The sequence below is a fragment of the Bombina bombina genome, chromosome 1, assembly GCF_027579735.1.
Source record: "Bombina bombina isolate aBomBom1 chromosome 1, aBomBom1.pri, whole genome shotgun sequence".
Classification (NCBI taxonomy): domain Eukaryota; kingdom Metazoa; phylum Chordata; class Amphibia; order Anura; family Bombinatoridae; genus Bombina; species Bombina bombina.
In genome coordinates, this window is record NC_069499.1 from 535949486 (window position 1) to 535968566 (window position 19081).

The 19081-nt window shown below is 36.6% G+C and overlaps 1 protein-coding gene across 2 annotated transcripts in view; it reads left to right on the forward strand.

Moving 5' to 3' along the window:
* Window positions 1-19081, forward strand: part of FASTKD2 (FAST kinase domains 2) — a 144128-nt gene that overhangs the window by 105020 nt on the left and 20027 nt on the right. For both annotated transcript variants that reach the window (XM_053698650.1, XM_053698651.1), the window contains 3 exons: window positions 5603-5824; window positions 8513-8588; window positions 9231-9345. In XM_053698650.1, the coding sequence (XP_053554625.1) occupies window positions 5603-5824; window positions 8513-8588; window positions 9231-9345 (413 nt within the window). The remainder of the gene's footprint in view (window positions 1-5602; window positions 5825-8512; window positions 8589-9230; window positions 9346-19081) is intronic.

A 19081-nucleotide genomic window follows, 5' to 3' on the forward strand; every position in this document is an offset into this window, starting at 1 on the left:
CAGCTTTACAATGTGATTCGCCTTATCTTATCTTCCATTCTGATAAGGTGGTTTTACGTACCAAACCTGGGTTCCTTCCTAAGGTTGTTTCTAATAAGAATATTAATCAGCAAATTGTTGTTCCTTTATTATGTCCTAATGCTTCTTCTAAGAAGGAGTGTAAGTTGCATAACCTGGACGTGGTCCGTGCCTTGAAGTTTTACTTGCAGGCGACTAAGTATTTCCGTCAATCGTCTTCATTATTCATTGTTTATTCTGGAAAGCGTAGGGGTCAGAAAGCTACGACTACCTCTCTTTCTTTTTGGCTGAAGAGTATCATCCGTCTGGCGTATGAGACTGCTGGACAGCAGTCTCCTGAAAGAATTACGGCTCATTCTACTAGGGCTTTGGCTTCCTCATGGGCATTTAAAAATGATGCTTCTGTTGAACAGATTTCCAAGGCTGCAACTTGGTCGTCTCTTCATACTTTTTCCAAATTTTACAAATTTGATACTTTTGCTTCTTCTGAGGCTGGTTTTGGGAGAAAGGTTCGTCAAACAGTGGTGCTTTCCGTTTAGGTTCCTGTCTTGTCCCTCACTTTCATCCATGTACTGTAGCTTTGGTATTGTATCCCACAAGTAAGGATGAAATCCGTGGACTTGTCATATCTTTTAGAAGAAAAGTAAATTTATGCTTACCTGATAAATGAATTTCTTCTACGATATGACGAGTCCACGGCCCACCCTGTCGTTTTTTAAAGACTGATTTAAATAGTTATATTTTTTGTAAACTTCAGTCACCTCTGCACCTTTGGCTTTTCCTTTCTCTTCCTAACTTCGGTCGAATGACTGGAGGTGGAGGGAAGGGAGGAGCTATATATACAGCTCTGCTGTGGTGCTCTTTGCCACTTCCTGTTAGGAGGATAAATCCCACAAGTAAGGATGAAATCCGTGGACTCGTCATATCGTAGAAGAAATTAGTTCATCAGGTAAGCATAAATTTACTTTTTTGTATGTAACTATAATATTTACTTCTCTAGACTCTTTGTTCTATTTCACAGCATCTCCCTTCCAGTTATGTTTTATATAAACATAATGTACTTAACATCATTCACACAATGATCTTTTATTATTACACTTATTTACATAAGTGTTCTTGAAACACTGAATATTTTTATTTTCACCATATTTCACATCACACCCTACCCCTCTTTTATTTTGGTTACACTCTTTATATCTTAACAACACTCCCCTATTCATGGGAATCATGTCCTTAGTTTATCACAATCATGAAGAATACTTTCTCCTCCTCTTATTACCACATTAAATAATACAAAGGGAAGTTTTTTAATTATTTCGGTTCACCATTAACATATCATCTTAATAAGTGGTTAAAAGAACTCAAGCATATATTAGAAGACAACTTCGGGACAATGTTATCTGTTCCACATAAGTATTTAACTATGCCACTTCAACTTAATGTTACTATTAGTTATTGTTATCTATATATATATTTTTTTATTGACTTTTTTTTTTGCATCCAAATACTACTAGAACCATCAAGTTTTACTCTGTAATCATACGGTCACAATTCTTGTATATGTGGCAAATTATATGCATATTAATTTCAAACCACAGCTACATTTTGAGCTATTGATAAATCCTTTGTGCCGAGAATAACAGCATACATCAATCAACCAGTCCACTCCCATGATGACGTTACTAAAGTGGGCGTAAACTTATACAAAGCGTCATAGAGGCCAGAGCGTGACACTCGTTGATACCCTTTGAGAAAGCCGTGCTAGACGGCAAAACATGTTAGGGATTTGATGAGGAGTCAATGGGAACTCCTGTGTTTTAACTGCCACCGACCTACTTGTTTTTATATACCTTATTAATAATCTATGTACTTTGTGTGTTAGCCGTTTAGCTGGTAAATGAAGCCATCATATCGGAGGGCCATTTGAGAGACGAAAATTAGTTGTTACTCTGTTTGAACTTTATATCAAGGTTGATTCAAGCATATCTTAGCTGCGTGTTTTTACGATAAGATAATTGAAGTAAATCTCAACTGCACAACTTTGAATATTATATCTTTTGAATCTGAATGCAGTGATAAACATTCAGGGTCGATAACTTTAAAAATATGTGTACTGGTATTTATTTAAAACCAGTGGTTTCACAAATAGAGAGGTGATGTTATGTACTGTCCAAAAAAAATTAATAAAACTGACCCTTACCCTCAAGCAAAAATAATCAGCTTAACAGTAAATCATGTTGCATTTATTAAGTAACAGATTAAAGTGTACATCAAAGCTAACACAATAATTATGATGTGACTGAGATCTAACTATAAATAAATAAGAGTGTTAAGACTCATTCATGAAGCAAACACAATAAACTTGCAGAATGTACGCTGCAGACAATTAGACACTACCCTTAATTGCAAACAGCAAATTGTGGCAACATTAAGAAACATTGTATCCATAATGATATCTCTCTGCTACTATTTACAAACATTGTGTTCACAGTGATATCTCTTCTTACTACAAATCACACACATGCTATTGCAGACTTAGTCACTGCTATTTACCAAATAGCATTGAAACTACCGACGATATAACAGTCTCAAAAACAAAGTGGTAATATAGATACTATCAAGCTATTATAATTGCAATATATTGGACCAAAAACTTAACCAAGACTGACTCTCAATTTAAAAGCAATAATAATTAGCTTAATGGTAAATTATGTTGCATAAATAAAGCAACGGACAAACTTGTGTACTAAAGCCAATACAATACTCATGGGACCACTATAAGATTAAGACCAGTTTAATGGTCAACTATGTTATATAAACACAGCAATCATCAAGTAACATACAAATGTGTATATTAAAACTAAGACAATGCTCATGAGATCACTTTAGCATTGAGAATCACTAAAACAATATTATCCAGACAGATATAAGCAGAAGGCACAACAAGCCTGCACAATATATGTTGTAGACAATAAGAAACGCTGCCCTCAATTGCAAGTAGCTGAATTGTGCTAGCACTGAGAAATATTGTACCTTTAATGATATCCCTCTGTTACTATTCAGAAATACTGTGCTCACAGTGATATTTCTCCTTACCCTTAATCGTATATATGTAATTATGGAGACAGTCATTCATTAAACATCATTGACACTAGCAATGGAATAAGTTGAGATCTCTTTTGTCATAAGTGAATCCCACCAATCACTCTTGACACATTTATTTAAAGAAACAGTAGCAGCTTTCAAGTGATATTATTCACTTTTTCTAGGTGATCAATTCAGTTCATCTTAATCTTATTTGACCCTCCAGGTGATTACATTCCAATTGCCACACAAAATTCAATATTTCTGAACTGAAAGGTTACATTACAAGTGGATTGGTGTGAGTGTTTTTAATTAACGTTTTCCCTTATTTTAACACATACATATCTTATTAAAAGTTAAATTTTATAGAATCTTTTTCCAACCTTTTTTCTTTCTTCTGAGATTAGACTATTATTTTCAGTTGTGATCATATTTTGTGATCACATTCAAGCATATACACATAAACTTGTAAACTTCTGAGTGCTATATGTGTATTCCTTTATAGGAGGTCTTCTCACCTCCTTAATTTTCTTTTCAAGTTCGTTATATACACAGCACCACCTCGCTCAATTTATACCAAAATTACCTAATTTACCTTGAGATCCTGAGCTATTAGAAGTCTTAACAAATTTATAAGTAGTGCCATTGGTTTTTCTTTGCTTCTCTGGGGCCTCCTCTGCCTCGTCACCACTTTCTGTTGGGGTACCGCAAGGCTCTGTCCTCGGCCCCCTTCTCTTCTCAATCTATACTTCATCATTAGGTTCCCTAATAAAGTCCCATGAGTTCCAATATCATTTGTATGCTGACGACACCCAAATCTACTTCTCTGCACCAGACCTTTCTCCTTCCTTGCTAACCCGTGTCACTAACTGTCTTTCTCACATGTCTTCCTGGATGTCCTCTCACTACCTCAAGCTAAATCTCTCCAAAACTGAGCTCCTCCTTCTTTTCCCACCTTCTTCCAAAATCTCCACCCCAATCTCTATATAACTGTCAACAGCTCCATCATTACCCCTACACCACATGCCCGATGTCTTGGGGTCACACTTGACTCAGATCTTTCTTTCACTCCTCACATTCAGTCCTTGGCTAAATCCTGCCGCTTCCACCTTAAAAACATCTCTAAAATTAGACATTTCCTTACACAAGACACAACTAAGGGCTAGATTTATTAAAGCTGAGGCGGACAGGGGCGCGTATATGCTGCACCTCTCTGCAAATCCCTTCACTGGTTTCCTCTTTCCTCCAGGATTTAACACAAAATTCTCACTCTGACATACAAAGCCCTCAACTGCACTGCTCCCCCCTATATCTCAGACCTTGTCTCCAGATACTCTCCCTCCTGTCCCCTTCGCTCTGCTCAGGACCTCCTACTCTCCTCCTCTCTTGTTACCTCCTCACAGTCCCGCTTACAGGACTTCTCCAGACCGACTCCCATCATGTGGAACTCTCTGCCTCGCTCCACAAGACTCTCCCCTAGTTTTGAAACTTCAAGTGCTCCCTAAAGACTCTACTGTTCAAGGATGCATACAACCTACACTAACCTTTCTTTATACCAATTCCTCTCCTCCATTGCTAACCCCTTGATCCCCTTTAGCATGTAAGCCATGCTGTTTGGAGATCACCTTCTTTAGAGCTGACTACAACAGTGTGACTCTTGGCAGGGTCCTCTACCCGTCTTATCCCTATAAATGTTTCCTTGTATTCCGCCTATGTTTATAGTGCTTCGAAATCTGTTGGCGCTCTACAAATAACCGATAATAATAATAAAATAGTGGCATGAGTCCATGAGACCCACCCAATATTTTTTGGGATTATTATTTTTTATATATATAAAGCACTTTATCCTGTTCCTCTTTTTTATTCTTTTTACACCTCACTAACTTGGCTATACGTTAAATTGAGGTATGAGTGAGGTGGGAGGTGTATTTATAGGCATTTGAGGTTTGGGTAACTTTGCCCCCTTCTGGTAGGAATGTATATCTCATACGTCACTAGCTCATGGACCCTTGCCACTATGAAAAAAAATAATTTATCAGGTAGGTTCTTACATAAATTATGTTTTTCTTTTTTTGTAGTTTACATGTAAATTGCCAAATGTATTGTTACTCTTCTCAGACTCTCATAGTGATGGAAGTAGAAAATAATTTAAATATGCTATTCTATGTTAATATCTACTGACATAATGGTAGGCACATTAAATATACCACCACAAATCTTCTGGGATGTGTCAGAAGTCTGTTGTGTTTTTTCAAATGCTGGGGGGAAAAAAGCACAGAATCATCCTTCCAATCTACAAAACAAAATTGATAACCAGTTAATCATTATTTTTTGTAACTGAAAAAAGCAGCTCTTTTGGAAGACGTAAGTTGCAGGTTTCATACCTGAAGCCACATTTGCTTTGAAAGAAAATGAGATTTTTATGCTGTCCTCATTCCGTTTAGTAGTTTAAAAGGTTGCACTTGGAAATTCTGTTCATGTTTCTTTTTTATGCTTTCAGTAAATCAAAATGTTGAAATAAGTGAGCGCATGTTGTACCGTGTTAATCTGTGTTTGGAGCTGGACAAACTTGCTGAAACAAAGTCTCAGATGAGGACACTGGGAACATCTTCCACTGCAAACCTTGCCACCCCTCCAGAAGTTCTGGAAACTCTTCTAAAAATCGTTGGAGAGCCAGATCTCTTCCTACAAAATATCAAGCTGCCTAATGACTACTATTTTGGTAAGAACTTATTTGATACCCACAATTCTTATTCACATGTTCATACACCACACCCAAAGGAGATTTTGATGTACATATTTTGCAGAATAAAAATAAAATAAAAAATGTATATATAACACGTCGGGGTGTATTATAATTATAATTAATGCTTGTTCACTTGTCTGAAGACGGAGGTGAAACCGGAAATAATATATGAAACTAAGCAAAGTCATGTAAGACTAGTAACTGCCTTTCGTGGAGTTGAGACACACCCTGTAAGGGTTTTCCAACCCTTCATTGCAGGTCTCACACGCTATTACTACATGCATTACTCCTGGAGGCATTCAGCAATAGCAAGGTCTGTCGTTTAGGCCTGCGCTATTCAACCCCTTAGAGTAAAAGTTACAGCAGACATACAGGGTACATTGGCTGTTAAGGGGTTAAAAGTAAACTGGAAACGTTGGTTATAGTATTTAGGTAAATGGTGATAAGCCTAGGACCCTTACCTGCTTTTAGAATCCATCACTGTGGTAATTCCTCCCTGCCCTAGCATCCCACTGTAACAAATATTTAGCTATTTTATTACTAGGTAAGCCCTCTTTTATGTTTTACTTTCACATTGATCCTGGCAGACCCCAACAGACCAAACCCCAGTCATTTACCAATGGTCACTAGGGATCTCACGTACTTTTTCCCTTTTCAAAGGTTCCTAAACATGTTCAGTTGGGTTGAGGTCCAGTAATTGTGACATTTTTTGCTCTCCCTTCATTTGCATCTCAGTGTTCTCCACTGAAAAGTTTGCCAGCCTGGTGGCATTATGAAGTAGCTGGGTGGGAGCAGTGTGATGCTTCGCAATATAATAACATTTTTTGTTATTTAAAATGTTACTTAAAGGGACATAATACACATATGTAAAATCACTTGAAAGTGATGCAGCATAACTTCAAAACCCTTCAAGAAAATATCACCTGTACATCACTGTTAAAAGGAAGATATTTTACCTCACAATTTCTTCAGCTCAGCAAAGTAAATGCTCTGTAAATAGTTATTCAGCTACTGCCAGCTGAAAACCTTAATCAGTGCTGAGGTCACACTTTGCTTTACTGTGATCTCATGAGATTTCACTGAAATGGCACACGATTTTAAAATAAAACTTCCTTAAAGGGACACTGAACCCAAATTTTGTATTTTGTGATTCAGATAGAGCATGCAACTTTCTAATTTACTCCTATTATCAAATTGTCTTCATTCTCTTGGTATCTTTATTTGAAAAGCAAGAATGTAAGTTTAGATCCCTGTCCATTTTTGGTGAACAACCTGGGTTTTCCTGTTGATTGGTGGATAAATTCACCCACCAATAAACAAGTGCTGTCCTTAGCTGGCTGGCTCCTTAGCTTAGATGCCTTCTTTCTCAAATAAAGATAGCAAGAGAACGAAGAAAAATTGATAATAGGAGTAAATTAGAAAGTTGCTTAAAATTGCATGCTCTATCTGAATCACAAAAGAGAAAATTTGGGTTCAGTGTCCTTTTAAACTAAGGAGGGAAATAACATGACTGTGCTGCACATGCCAGATGCACACTCCTTTGCAAGTCCTGGGACTAGCATTTTGATTGGCTGCTTAAAGTCCCTTTACAATGGGATATGGCCACTGAGTAAATTTTGAGGTAAAATATCTATTTTATTTTTTTTACCATGAAGAAGTAAAGCAGATATTTTCTAGTCAGCTTTTTACAGATATGCTGCGTCGATTAAAAGTGTTTCGACATTTGGGTATCATGTCCCTTTAAGCTATCCAATGCACAAATTAATTGCATCTTAACATGAATTGATTAAAGGATAATTTGAGCAACAAACATTGAAAACATGTATTAATAACTAATTTAAGCTTAATATTGGCTTACATTTTAGCTAAGTGGTCAGTAAAATCAGCCAAGTGGTGTACCCACTAAGGCTCTGGGGTGAACACTGGTTCTTCTTCAAAAGCTCTAATAAAGGCACTTAGCAAAGCCACTAGTAGAAGCACTAGCAGGACACAATAACATACTATCAGGTTTTAATTATTAAAAGACATATACAACTTACACGTGTCCCTTTGAATGAAATATAAATTGTCACAACTGTTTGTTCATTTTGTTCATAATAAAAGCAATAACTGTAAGAATACCAGCTCTAATGACTGCCTTATTAAGTATCCCTCCAAAAAATGTTTGTTATTAAACATTCTGCATGCACGTAATTAAAAAAAAAAAGGGACTGATGAATCTAATCTTTTTTAGTTTTATAAAATGTAGGATGCAGACTGTGTTCTCAATCATTCAGTCTAGTTAAAACATGCAGACATAGTTATTGCACAGATTTGTAGTAGATGTGCCAAAACTGTAAGTGTAGATGACATACCTTAAATCTGCTTACTTGACACCATCATTTTACAATACTACTGTAGTTGTAGCAACTTGTGGACAGAGTTACTTTGACCATATTGTTTACCTCAACAACAACTGAAAGGACATGAGCTCATGTTTAAATTGCTTTCTCAGATTAGTAAATTATATATATTCTAGTTTAATGAAATATTCTATGGCAGAGCTATTCTCCAAGTATTTCTCAGTTAGAACCAGAAATGAACGAGCATCCTTAGATTTCTAGTGAAACAAACCTAGGCTCTAGTAGTGCATAGGTACTGTAATGTACTGTTTTTGGGTTTCAGATTTTGAGATTGCTTTGGATGCAGAACAAAAGAAGATAATTCCTGTCACGGAGACCTGTTCCCCTCATGTCAAGAGGTATTCAACTACTATGCGATTGCCAGAAACTACTGTCCTGTAATAAAATGAATTAGCTTGTCAATACCTTTTATTGTTTAGGGGTAAGGTCTGACTACTTTGACTAACAGATGAAACTGTGTGTGATTTGTTGGTGTGCAGTAAAACATTTTTGTTTCTGGGTTTAATTACAGAATTAAAATATTTAATTCCAAGAACAGTAGTTCCTTCTACATTTGCTTAAAGTACTGTGGGTCAGGTAGCTGATGGGGTTGGTGGCTGATTTGTATTTTTTTTGTTTATTATTTATCAGTTGCTTTCGAAACAGGAACAGTCCTATAAAGCTCAGCTTTTTCTATTCTGCATTTAGGGTTTTTTGTTTAGTTTTTTTGCTTGGAAAGACAGTGACTTATGGTGAGATAGGTGTTTTAGTTAAAATTCACTCTCACTGAACACAAGTCTGTTATTTTCCCACAGCCCAATGATTATGGTTAGTTCGTATCAGAATGCAAAACAAGGCAAATGTTCTGATGGTGTTCAAATTATATGTAGAAGGAAATAACTAGAGCTGTCATGTAGTCATTATGGCTAAATAACATCTGATCTAGCTATGTCCAAATGTAAATCATCTTAAAGCCACTCAAAACCATCTTCTTGTTGCAGACTGGCTGTGTTGTGCTGCCCAATTACCTTGTTTTGCCTTGGAACTCTTCATCCACTAGGAAAGCTGGCAATGAAAGTGAGGCATATCAAGGCCCTTGGTTACCACGTAGTACTAGTGAGTATCCAGTTTTTGTTCTCAGAATGTTAGAGGGGCATTAAAGTCATGTTTTTAATACTGCATTGTAAAATATCTTAATACATCATTATTGTTCTAAAAAGCATTTAATGTTGTCATTTTGCTAGAAAAAAATGTGTTTTGGTTTGTAGTCTAGGGGCACACTCCTTGAATATTCTTTTGAGGGTTTTTTTTAACTGATCTCTTATTTCCAATTTAGGACATATATAAATGAGCTGCTGCAGATATTAAACAATCATTGTGCAACATGTAAAACAGGATACTGACTTTCATGGAATGTAGGCTGGGGGCAGTGGAAAAACTACACTTTTCAAAATTAAATTGCAGACAAATTAAATTAAGAAAGTGCATTGCAAACGTTTTTCATATGTATAATTAAACATTTTATGGAGGAATTCATTTTGAGTTTATTTTCCCTTTAAGAGATGTAATTACCTAAATACCTCATCTGTTAAAACCTTGCATGTATGATTATCTAACATTTTAGTAGGCAGCTTAAAGGGACAGTCAAGTCCAAAAAAACTTTCATGATTCAAATAGGGCATGTAATTTTAAACAACTTTCAAATTTACTTTTATCACCAATTTTGCTTTGTTATCTTGGTATTCTTAGTTGAAAGCTAAACCTAGGAGGTTCATATGCTAATTTCTTAGACTTGAAGGCCGCCTCTAATCTGAAAGCAATTTGACAGTTTTCGCCACTAGAGGACATTAGTTTGTGTTTGACATAGATAACAATGAGCTCACGCACGTGAATTTACCGAGGAGTGAGCACTGATTGGCTAAAATGCAAGTCTGTCAAATGAACTGAAACAAGGGGACAGTCTGCAGAGACTTAGATACAAGGGAATCACATAGGTAAAAAGATTATTATTATAACTGTGTTGGTTATGCAAAACTGACGAATGGGTAATAAAGGGATTATCTATCTTTTTAAACAACAAAAATTCTGGTGTTGACTGTCCCTTTAAAGACACTTAAAGGGACAGTAAACCTACCAAGCTTAGCTGGCGCTAAGCTAATGTTATATAATTCTGCACATTATTTGGTAGGTTTACTGGTGTTAAGCATTGTGGGAAACGTAGTTCTAAAACAACTGGAGAACCAAGGTTGCTAACCCCTGGTCTAGAGCAAAAAAACAGGCCAGATTTTCAGTGTGTGTATATGTGTGCGTGTATGGTATTATGGTAATATTGAGCAAAGGCGTACCAAATTAGAAAACCTAATAAAAGGCACTACAACCCAAGACAGCACACAGGGTGATATAGGAAATCTATTCTCAAAGAAAGAAAAAAGTAGCATAAAGGAGCTAAGGCTATGGTGGGAAATTGAATTTTTGCAATTGTATATTGATGAAAATAAAGTACCAAGAGGCCTCAGGATGAAGAAATACCCTGCAAATGATAGAGAAGATAAAGAATTTATGGAGGACTGGAATAACACCTTAACTAAATGTTCCTTGATCCTGATGAATAAACTCTTGATTAAAAAGAGGAAGGAAAGAGAAACAATGCTAGTTGAATTGGCTCTAATCCAAGAAGAATTGGAAGCACATTTGGAAGATACTAGATATGAAGCATATGTCAAACAGTACAATGAAACATTGGAAAAGTTGGATAAAGACATAATGGAAAGAAAAATCAACAAATACCATCGTGACTGCAAAGACTATGAATTAAACATAGTTTACAATTGGAATGCCAATATCAATAAAAAGAAGAAAAGGACCAGAAGAAATAATAGAAAATCAGGGCAGAAAAAGGTCTCATTCAATGAGAGTGGGAACAGTACAGAATGTTCAACTGATGACACAGAAAACACTACTAGTAATTCAGATATTGAATTAACAACTGAGCCAAGCATAGAGGAATATGACCATGCAGAGATAGAACCAGAAGGGGGAGCCACAGCAAGCAAAGAAACAGATACCAGACGAAAGGAAAATTCAAATCGAAAACCCCTATCTGAGCTAGTGACAAGAGGAAAGAAAATTGATACAGGAGCAAAAAACAAAAAACCAGGATCGGACCCCAAAGATGGAGTACCAAGATACCCTAGCAGAGCCAATAGGGTACCAAAAAACGGGAGGAGTCAGAGGGGCAAAATGTAATAAATCTATCTAGCACAGTCCTTAGTGAAGACCAGCAAAGGATACTTTCTAAAGGACTCAGTTATGCTCCCTCAAATGACTTTGATCTCTTTGACACTCTGCTAGACCTCAATAAATTTATAAGAAAGATTACACTAAGAAAGCATTTTTTTAATGAAGTAGATACTGTTGTCGATGATAATGATGTTATAGATGTATCAAATGCAAATAGAGATATACCTACAGACCTTGAAAAACTTAGTTTTAAAGAACTATGCGACATAACTAATCTAGCTTCATTAAACAGTGACAGTGTGAGATTTAATGAAGAAAATCATATCATCCCTAGAAGTAGGCTGAATATAACTGATAAAACATTTTATCCATCACAATCTAGGTGAGATACTATAGATCTCTTTCATAGCATAGTGGAACAAGAAATAACTAGGTTAAACAACAAAGAAACCCAGAAACTAAGGAGGTCAGATAACCTAACTAACAAAGAATGGAAAGCCCTAAGAGAATTACAAAAAAATGCGAACATAGTAATCTCCAACTCCGATAAAGGGGGCATGATAGTAGTAGTTGATAGAATGGCTTATACTAATGAAGCATATAAACAGCTTAGTGATAAAAACACTTACAAAAGATTGACATTTAATCCGACCCTAAAGTTTATAAGTGAATTGGAAAAATTACTGGTAGAAGGCAAAAAATTGGGAATCCTTAATGAAAAGACAGCAGAATATTTATTAACAAGATACCCAGTTGTCTCAACATTTAAGCACATACCTAAAATGCACAAGGACCCCCTTAGCCCCCCAGGGAGACCTATAATCTCCACTATAGGTACACTGGGAGAGCGCTTGGGGGAATGGATTGATGGTTTCCTCCAGCCAATTGTGAGGAATATGCCCGGATATCTGAGAGACACCAAACAACTTCTTAGAAAATTAGAAGAGTTTGCTTGGAAAGATACGTATCTATTACTCACTATAGATGTGGTGTCTCTATTCGTGCATTCCACACCAACAAGGCCTCCTGGCGCTGGAGGAAATCCTCAAGCTGTATACAGAATACAATATAGTCTTCATTAGCTATCTGGTTGATGCAGTTAAATTCCTATTAACACACAACTATTTTGTATTTGAAAATAACATTTATTTGCAAAATAGAGGAACCGCAATGGGGGCGAAATTTGCCCCCTCATATGCGAACATCTATCTTGGATATTTTGAGATTTTCAAAATATTTGGGGAACTAAATGACTAGAAGGATAATGTTCTGTTTTACACGAGATTTATCGATGATATCCTTGTAGTATGGCAAGGTGACATCAAACAGCTAGAGAACTTTGTCAAGATTCTCAATGACAACAGCATGAATTTAAAATTTACATACACTTGGCATAGAGACAGTATCACTTTTCTTGATGTACAGATTAAAATAGATACCGTTAACAATGTTTTATATACAGAAACATACAGAAAAGATATTTCAGGTAATACCATTCTGCGATCAGACTCTCACCATCCTACACATTTAAAAAGAGCAATCCCAAAGGGACAATTTATGAGATTGCGCAGAAATTGCAGCAATCTCAGGGACTATAACACCCATGCAGAAGATCTAAAAAATAGACTAATTAAGAGAGGATACAAAGAGAAAGCCCTTACAGAAACCATTGAACTAGTTAGATCAATGGATAGGGCTGAACTACTCAGTGATAAACAAAGAGAAAGAACAGGTAATAATAATCAACTTGTCTTTTCAACGAAATACAGTAATCAGTACCAAAAAATCTGTAAAATTGTAGAAAGGTATCTTCCCATGCTAAGTAAGGAACCATCATTAACAAACATAACAACAGAAGGTGTAAAATTTGTATCAAGGCGAGCCAAGACCATAGGTAATTATGTAAAAAGAAATTTTGCAAAAAATACAAAAGGATCCACACGTAATTGGCTAACTAAAAAGAATGGGACCTTTAAATGTGGTGTAAGACCGTGCAAAAGTTGTAACCATGTCAAATTGGGAGAAATCTTCAACTCGAATACTACAAAACAAGAATTCAGGATATTCCAGCATTTAACATGCACATCGAAGTATGTAGTTTATCTTATCTCCTGCAAATTATGTGGATGTCAGTATACAGGTAGAACTATTAGACCCCTAAAAGACCGAATTCGAGAGCATTTGCTTTCTTTAGAGTCTTTTGAACCAAAAACACCAGTTGCTGAACATTTTTCCAGACATAGACCAGGTCATACATTCGATGAAGATTCATTGAAATATGTCCTATCTTTGTTTGAATTTCAAGCAATAGATTGTGTTACAAAACAAATTACAGGAGGGGACAGATTAGCATATCTAAATAAAAAGGAAGCCTTTTGGATACATAAACTCCAAACAGGCTTCCCAAAAGGTATGAATAAAATATGGGATTTAAAGTTGTTCATAGGCTAAACTAAATTAAATGTAAAGTATAAAATATAAATTTCAACTAGTCTTATACTAGGTAATACAATACAATAAATAACAAGAAATAAGTGAATAGGAATTGAAATTCTAGCATATTTTAATAACTAGAAATTAAAACAAATTTATAAGTCATAAGAAAGTATCTAAAATGTGCATTGCCTATAGCAACTAAAAACCATAAAACCCAGTAATATAAACAGCCTCCCCACTTTAAACATAAAATCTATTTCAAACCATTGTACCATATAATTGACCTTCAAGTAGCTACTTATTAAATTTCTAACATAATCACAATAGTGGAAAAAATAAATATTTAAGATCTTAAATTATTTTTTGATCTAATAAATTTATTATGTTAGTGATCCCTTCAAAAGTTAGGGAATAAAATCTTTTAGATAATTTAGGAGTTCTGTGTAAATATTTATAATGTTGAATATTTATAACTTTGTTGCCTATTATATATGTTTTTAAAGTATACATGTGTATTATACATTATTATCAATGCAGTATGGAAAGACCATTGAAATTTCTGACAGCATTGTTAAGGGTTAAATGTGAGAGGTTTAAATATTCACAGGGAGAGCAGCTGTGTATCCCTGATGAAGTGCTTGTTGTAAAGCAGGAAACGCGTCGGATGCAGCACCTGTGTGCTGAGGTTGTATGTATAACAAAATAGTGTGCCTTCCATGAATGGATTTTTAACCAAGTTTTCAATAAATGTTTAATTTTACTACAACTAATATTGGTACAGCCTGCAATTTCTTTCCAAACCCCTTTACATGGACTGATATGTGTGCGTGTATATGTATGTATATATATATATATATATATATATTATTATTTCTTTCATGTAATTAGCAAGAGTCCATGAGCTAGTGACGTATGGGATATACATTCCTACCAGGAGGGGCAAAGTTTCCCAAACCTCAAAATGCCTATAAATACACCCCTCACCACACCCACAAATCAGTTTTACAAACTTTGCCTCCTATGGAGGTGGTGAAGTAAGTTTGTGCTAGATTCTACGTTGATATGCGCTCCGCAGCAGGTTGGAGCCCGGTTTTCCTCTCAGCGTGCAGTGAATGTCAGAGGGATGTGAGGAGAGTATTGCCTGTTTGAATTCAATGATCTCCTTCTACGGGGTCTATTTCATGGGTTCTCTGTTATCGGTCGTAGAGATTCATCTCTTACCTCCCTTTTCAGATCGACGATATACTCTTATATATACCATTACCTCTGCTGATTCTCGTTTCAGTACTGGTTTGGCTTTCTACAACATGTTGATGAGTGTCCTGGGGTAAGTAAGTCTTATTTTCTGTGACACTCTAAAGCTATGGTTGGGCACTTTTTTATAAAGTTCTAAATATATGTATTCAAACATTTATTTGCCTTGACTCAGGATGTTCAACATTTCCTTATTTCAGACAGTCAGTTTCATATTTGGGATAATGCATTTGAATATATAATTTTTATCTTACCTTAAAATTTGACTTTTTCCCTGTGGGCTGTTAGGCTCGCGGGGGCTGAAAATGCTTCATTTTATTGCGTCATTCTTGGCGCGAAATTTTTTTTTCTATTTCCGGCGTCATACGTGTCGCCGGAAGTTGCGTCATTTTTGACGTTTTTCGCGCCAAAAATGTCGGCGTTCCGGATGTGGCGTCATTTTTGGCGCTAATAGCATTTAGGCGCCAAATATTGTGGGCGTCAAATTTGTCTCCACTTTATTTAAGTCTCATTATTTGTTGCTTCTGGTTGCTAGAAGCTTGTTCACTGGCATTTTTTCCCATTCCTGAAACTGTCATTTAAGGAATTTGATCAATTTTGCTTTATATGTTGTTTTTTCTATTACATATTGCAAGATGTCCCACGTTGCAACTGAGTCAGAAGATACTACTGGAAAATCGCTGCCTGGTGCTGGAACTACCAAAGCTAAGTGTATCTGCTGTAAACTTTTGGTAGTTGTTCCTCCAGCTGTTGTTTGTATTAAATGTCATGACAAACTTGTTAATGCAGAAAATATTTCCTTTAGTAAAGTACCATCAACATCTAATGTTCAGAGTGTTCCTGATAACATAAGAGATTTTGTTTCTGAATCCATTAAGAAGGCTATGTCTGTTATTCCTCCTTCTGGTAAACATAAAAAGTCTTTTAAAACTTCTCTTTATACAGATGAATTTTTAAATGAACATCATCATTCTGATTCTAATGATTCTTCTGATACAGAGGATTCTGTCTCAGAGGTTGATGCTGATAAATCGTCATATTTATTTAAAATGGAATTTATCCGTTCTTTACTTAAAGAAGTCCTAATTGCATTAGAAATTGAGGATTCTGGTCCTCTAGATACTAAATCTAAACGTTTAGACAAGGTCTTTAGATCTCCTGTGGTTATTCCAGAAGTTTTTCCTGTTCCTGGTGCTATTTCTGAAGTAATTTCCAGAGAATGGAATAATTTGGGTAATTCATTTACTCCTTCTAAACGTTTTAAGCAATTATATCCTGTACCGTCCGACAGATTAGAGTTTTGGGACAAAATCCCTAAAGTTGATGGGGCTATTTCTACCCTTGCTAAGCGTACTACTATTCCTACGTCAGATGGTACTTCCTTTAAGGATCCTTTAGATAGGAAAATTGAATCCTTTCTAAGAAAAGCTTATCTGTGTTCAGGTAATCTTCTTAGACCTGCTATATCATTGGCTGATGTTGCTGCAGCTTCAACTTTTTGGTTGGAAACTTTAGCGCAACAAGTAACAGATCATGATTCTCATAATATTATTATTCTTCTTCAACATGCTAATAATTTTATCTGTGATGCCATTTTTGATATTATCAGAGTTGATGTCAGGTTTATGTCTCTAGCTATTTTAGCTAGAAGAGCTTTATGGCTTAAAACTTGGAATGCTGATATGTCTTCTAAATCAACTCTACTTTCCCTTTCTTTCCAGGGTAATAAATTATTTGGTTCTCAGTTGGATTCTATTATCTCAACTGTTACTGGTGGGAAAGGAACTTTTTTACCACAGGATAAAAAATCTAAAGGTAAAAACAGGGCTAATAATCGTTTTCGTTCCTTTCGTTTCAACAAAGAACAAAAGCCTGATCCTTCATCCTCAGGAGCAGTTTCAGTTTGGAAACCATCTCCAGTCTGGAATAAATCCAAGCCTTATAGAAAAGCAAAGCCAGCTTCTAAGTCCACATGAAGGTGCGGCCCTCATTCCAGCCCAGCTGGTAGGGGGCAAATTACGTTTTTTCAAAGAAATTTGGATCAATTCTGTTCACAATCTTTGGATTCAGAACATTGTTTCAGAAGGGTACAGAATTGGTTTCAAGATAAGACCTCCTGCAAAGAGATTTTTTCTTTCCCGTGTCCCAGTAAACTCAGTGAAAGCTCAAGCATTTCTGAAATGTGTTTCAGATCTAGAGTTGGCTGGAGTAATTATGCCAGTTCCAGTTTTGGAACAGGGGCTGGGGTTTTATTCGAATCTCTTCATTGTACCCAAGAAGGAGAATTCCTTCAGACCAGTTCTGGATCTAAAAATATTGAATCGTTATGTAAGGATACCAACATTCAAAATGGTAACTGTAAGGACTATATTGCCTTTTGTTCAGCAAGGGCATTATATGTCTACAATAGATTTACAGGATGCATATCTGCATATTCCGATTCATCCAGCTCACTATCAGTTCCTGAGATTCTCTTTCCTGGACAAGCATTACCAGTTTGTGGCTCTGCCGTTTGGCCTAGCTACAGCTCCAAGAATTTTTACAAAGGTTCTCAGTGCCCTTCTGTCTGTAATCAGAGAACAGGGTATTGTGGTATTTCCTTATTTGGACGATATCTTGGTACTTGCTCAGTCTTCACATTTAGCAGAATCTCATACGAATCGACTTGTGTTGTTTCTTCAAGATCATGGTTGGAGGATCAATTCACTAAAAAGTTCATTGATTCCTCAGACAAGGGTAACCTTTTTAGGGTTCCAGATAGATTTAGTGTCCATGACTATCTTTGACAGACAAGAGACGTCTAAAATTGATTTCAGCTTGTCGAAACCTTCAGTCACAATCATTCCCTTCGGTAGCCTTATGCATGGAAATTCTAGGTCTTATGACTGCTGCATCGGACGCGATCCCCTTTGCTCGTTTTCACATGCGACCTCTTCAGCTCTGTATGCTGAATCAATGGTGCAGGGATTACCCAAAGATATCTCAATTAATATCTTTAAAACCGATTGTCCGACATTCTCTGACGTGATGGACAGATCACCATCGTTTAATTCAGGGGGCTTCTTTTGTTCTTCCGACCTGGACTTTAATCTCAACAGATGCAAGTCTTACAGGTTGGGGAGCTGTGTGGGGGTCTCTGACGGCACAAGGGGTTTGGGAATCTCAGGAGGTGAGATTACCGATCAATATTTTGGAACTCCGTGCAATTTTCAGAGCTCTTCAGTCTTGGCCTCTTCTGAAGAGAGAGTCGTTCATTTGTTTTCAGACAGACAATGTCACAACTGTGGAATACATCAATCATCAAGGAGGGACTCACAGTCCTCTGGCTATGAAAGAAGTATCTCGAATTCTGGTTTGGGCGGAATCCAGCTCCTGTCTAATCTCTGCGGTTCATATCCCAGGTATAGACAATTGGGAAGCGGATTATCTCAGTCGCCAAACACTGCATCCGGGCGAATGGTCTCTTCACCCAGAGGTATTTCTTCAGATTGTTCAAATGTGGGAACTCCCAGAAAGAGATCTGATGGCTTCTCATCTAAACAAGAAACTTCCCAGGTATCTGTCCAGATCCCGGGATCCTCAGGCGGAGGCAGTGGATGCATTATCACTTCCTTGGAAGTATCATCCTGCCTATATCTTTCCGCCTCTAGTTCTTCTTCCAAGAGTAATCTCCAAGATTCTGAAGGAATGCTCGTTTGTTCTGCTGGTGGCTCCAGCATGGCCTCACAGGTTTTGGTATGCGGATCTTGTCCGGATGGCATCTTGCCAGCCGTGGACTCTTCCGTTAAGACCAGACCTTCTGTCACAAGGTCCTTTCTTCCATCAGGATCTCAAATCCTTAAATTTAAAGGTATGGAGATTGAACGCTTGATTCTTGGTCAAAGAGGTTTCTCTGACTCTGTGATTAATACTATGTTACAGG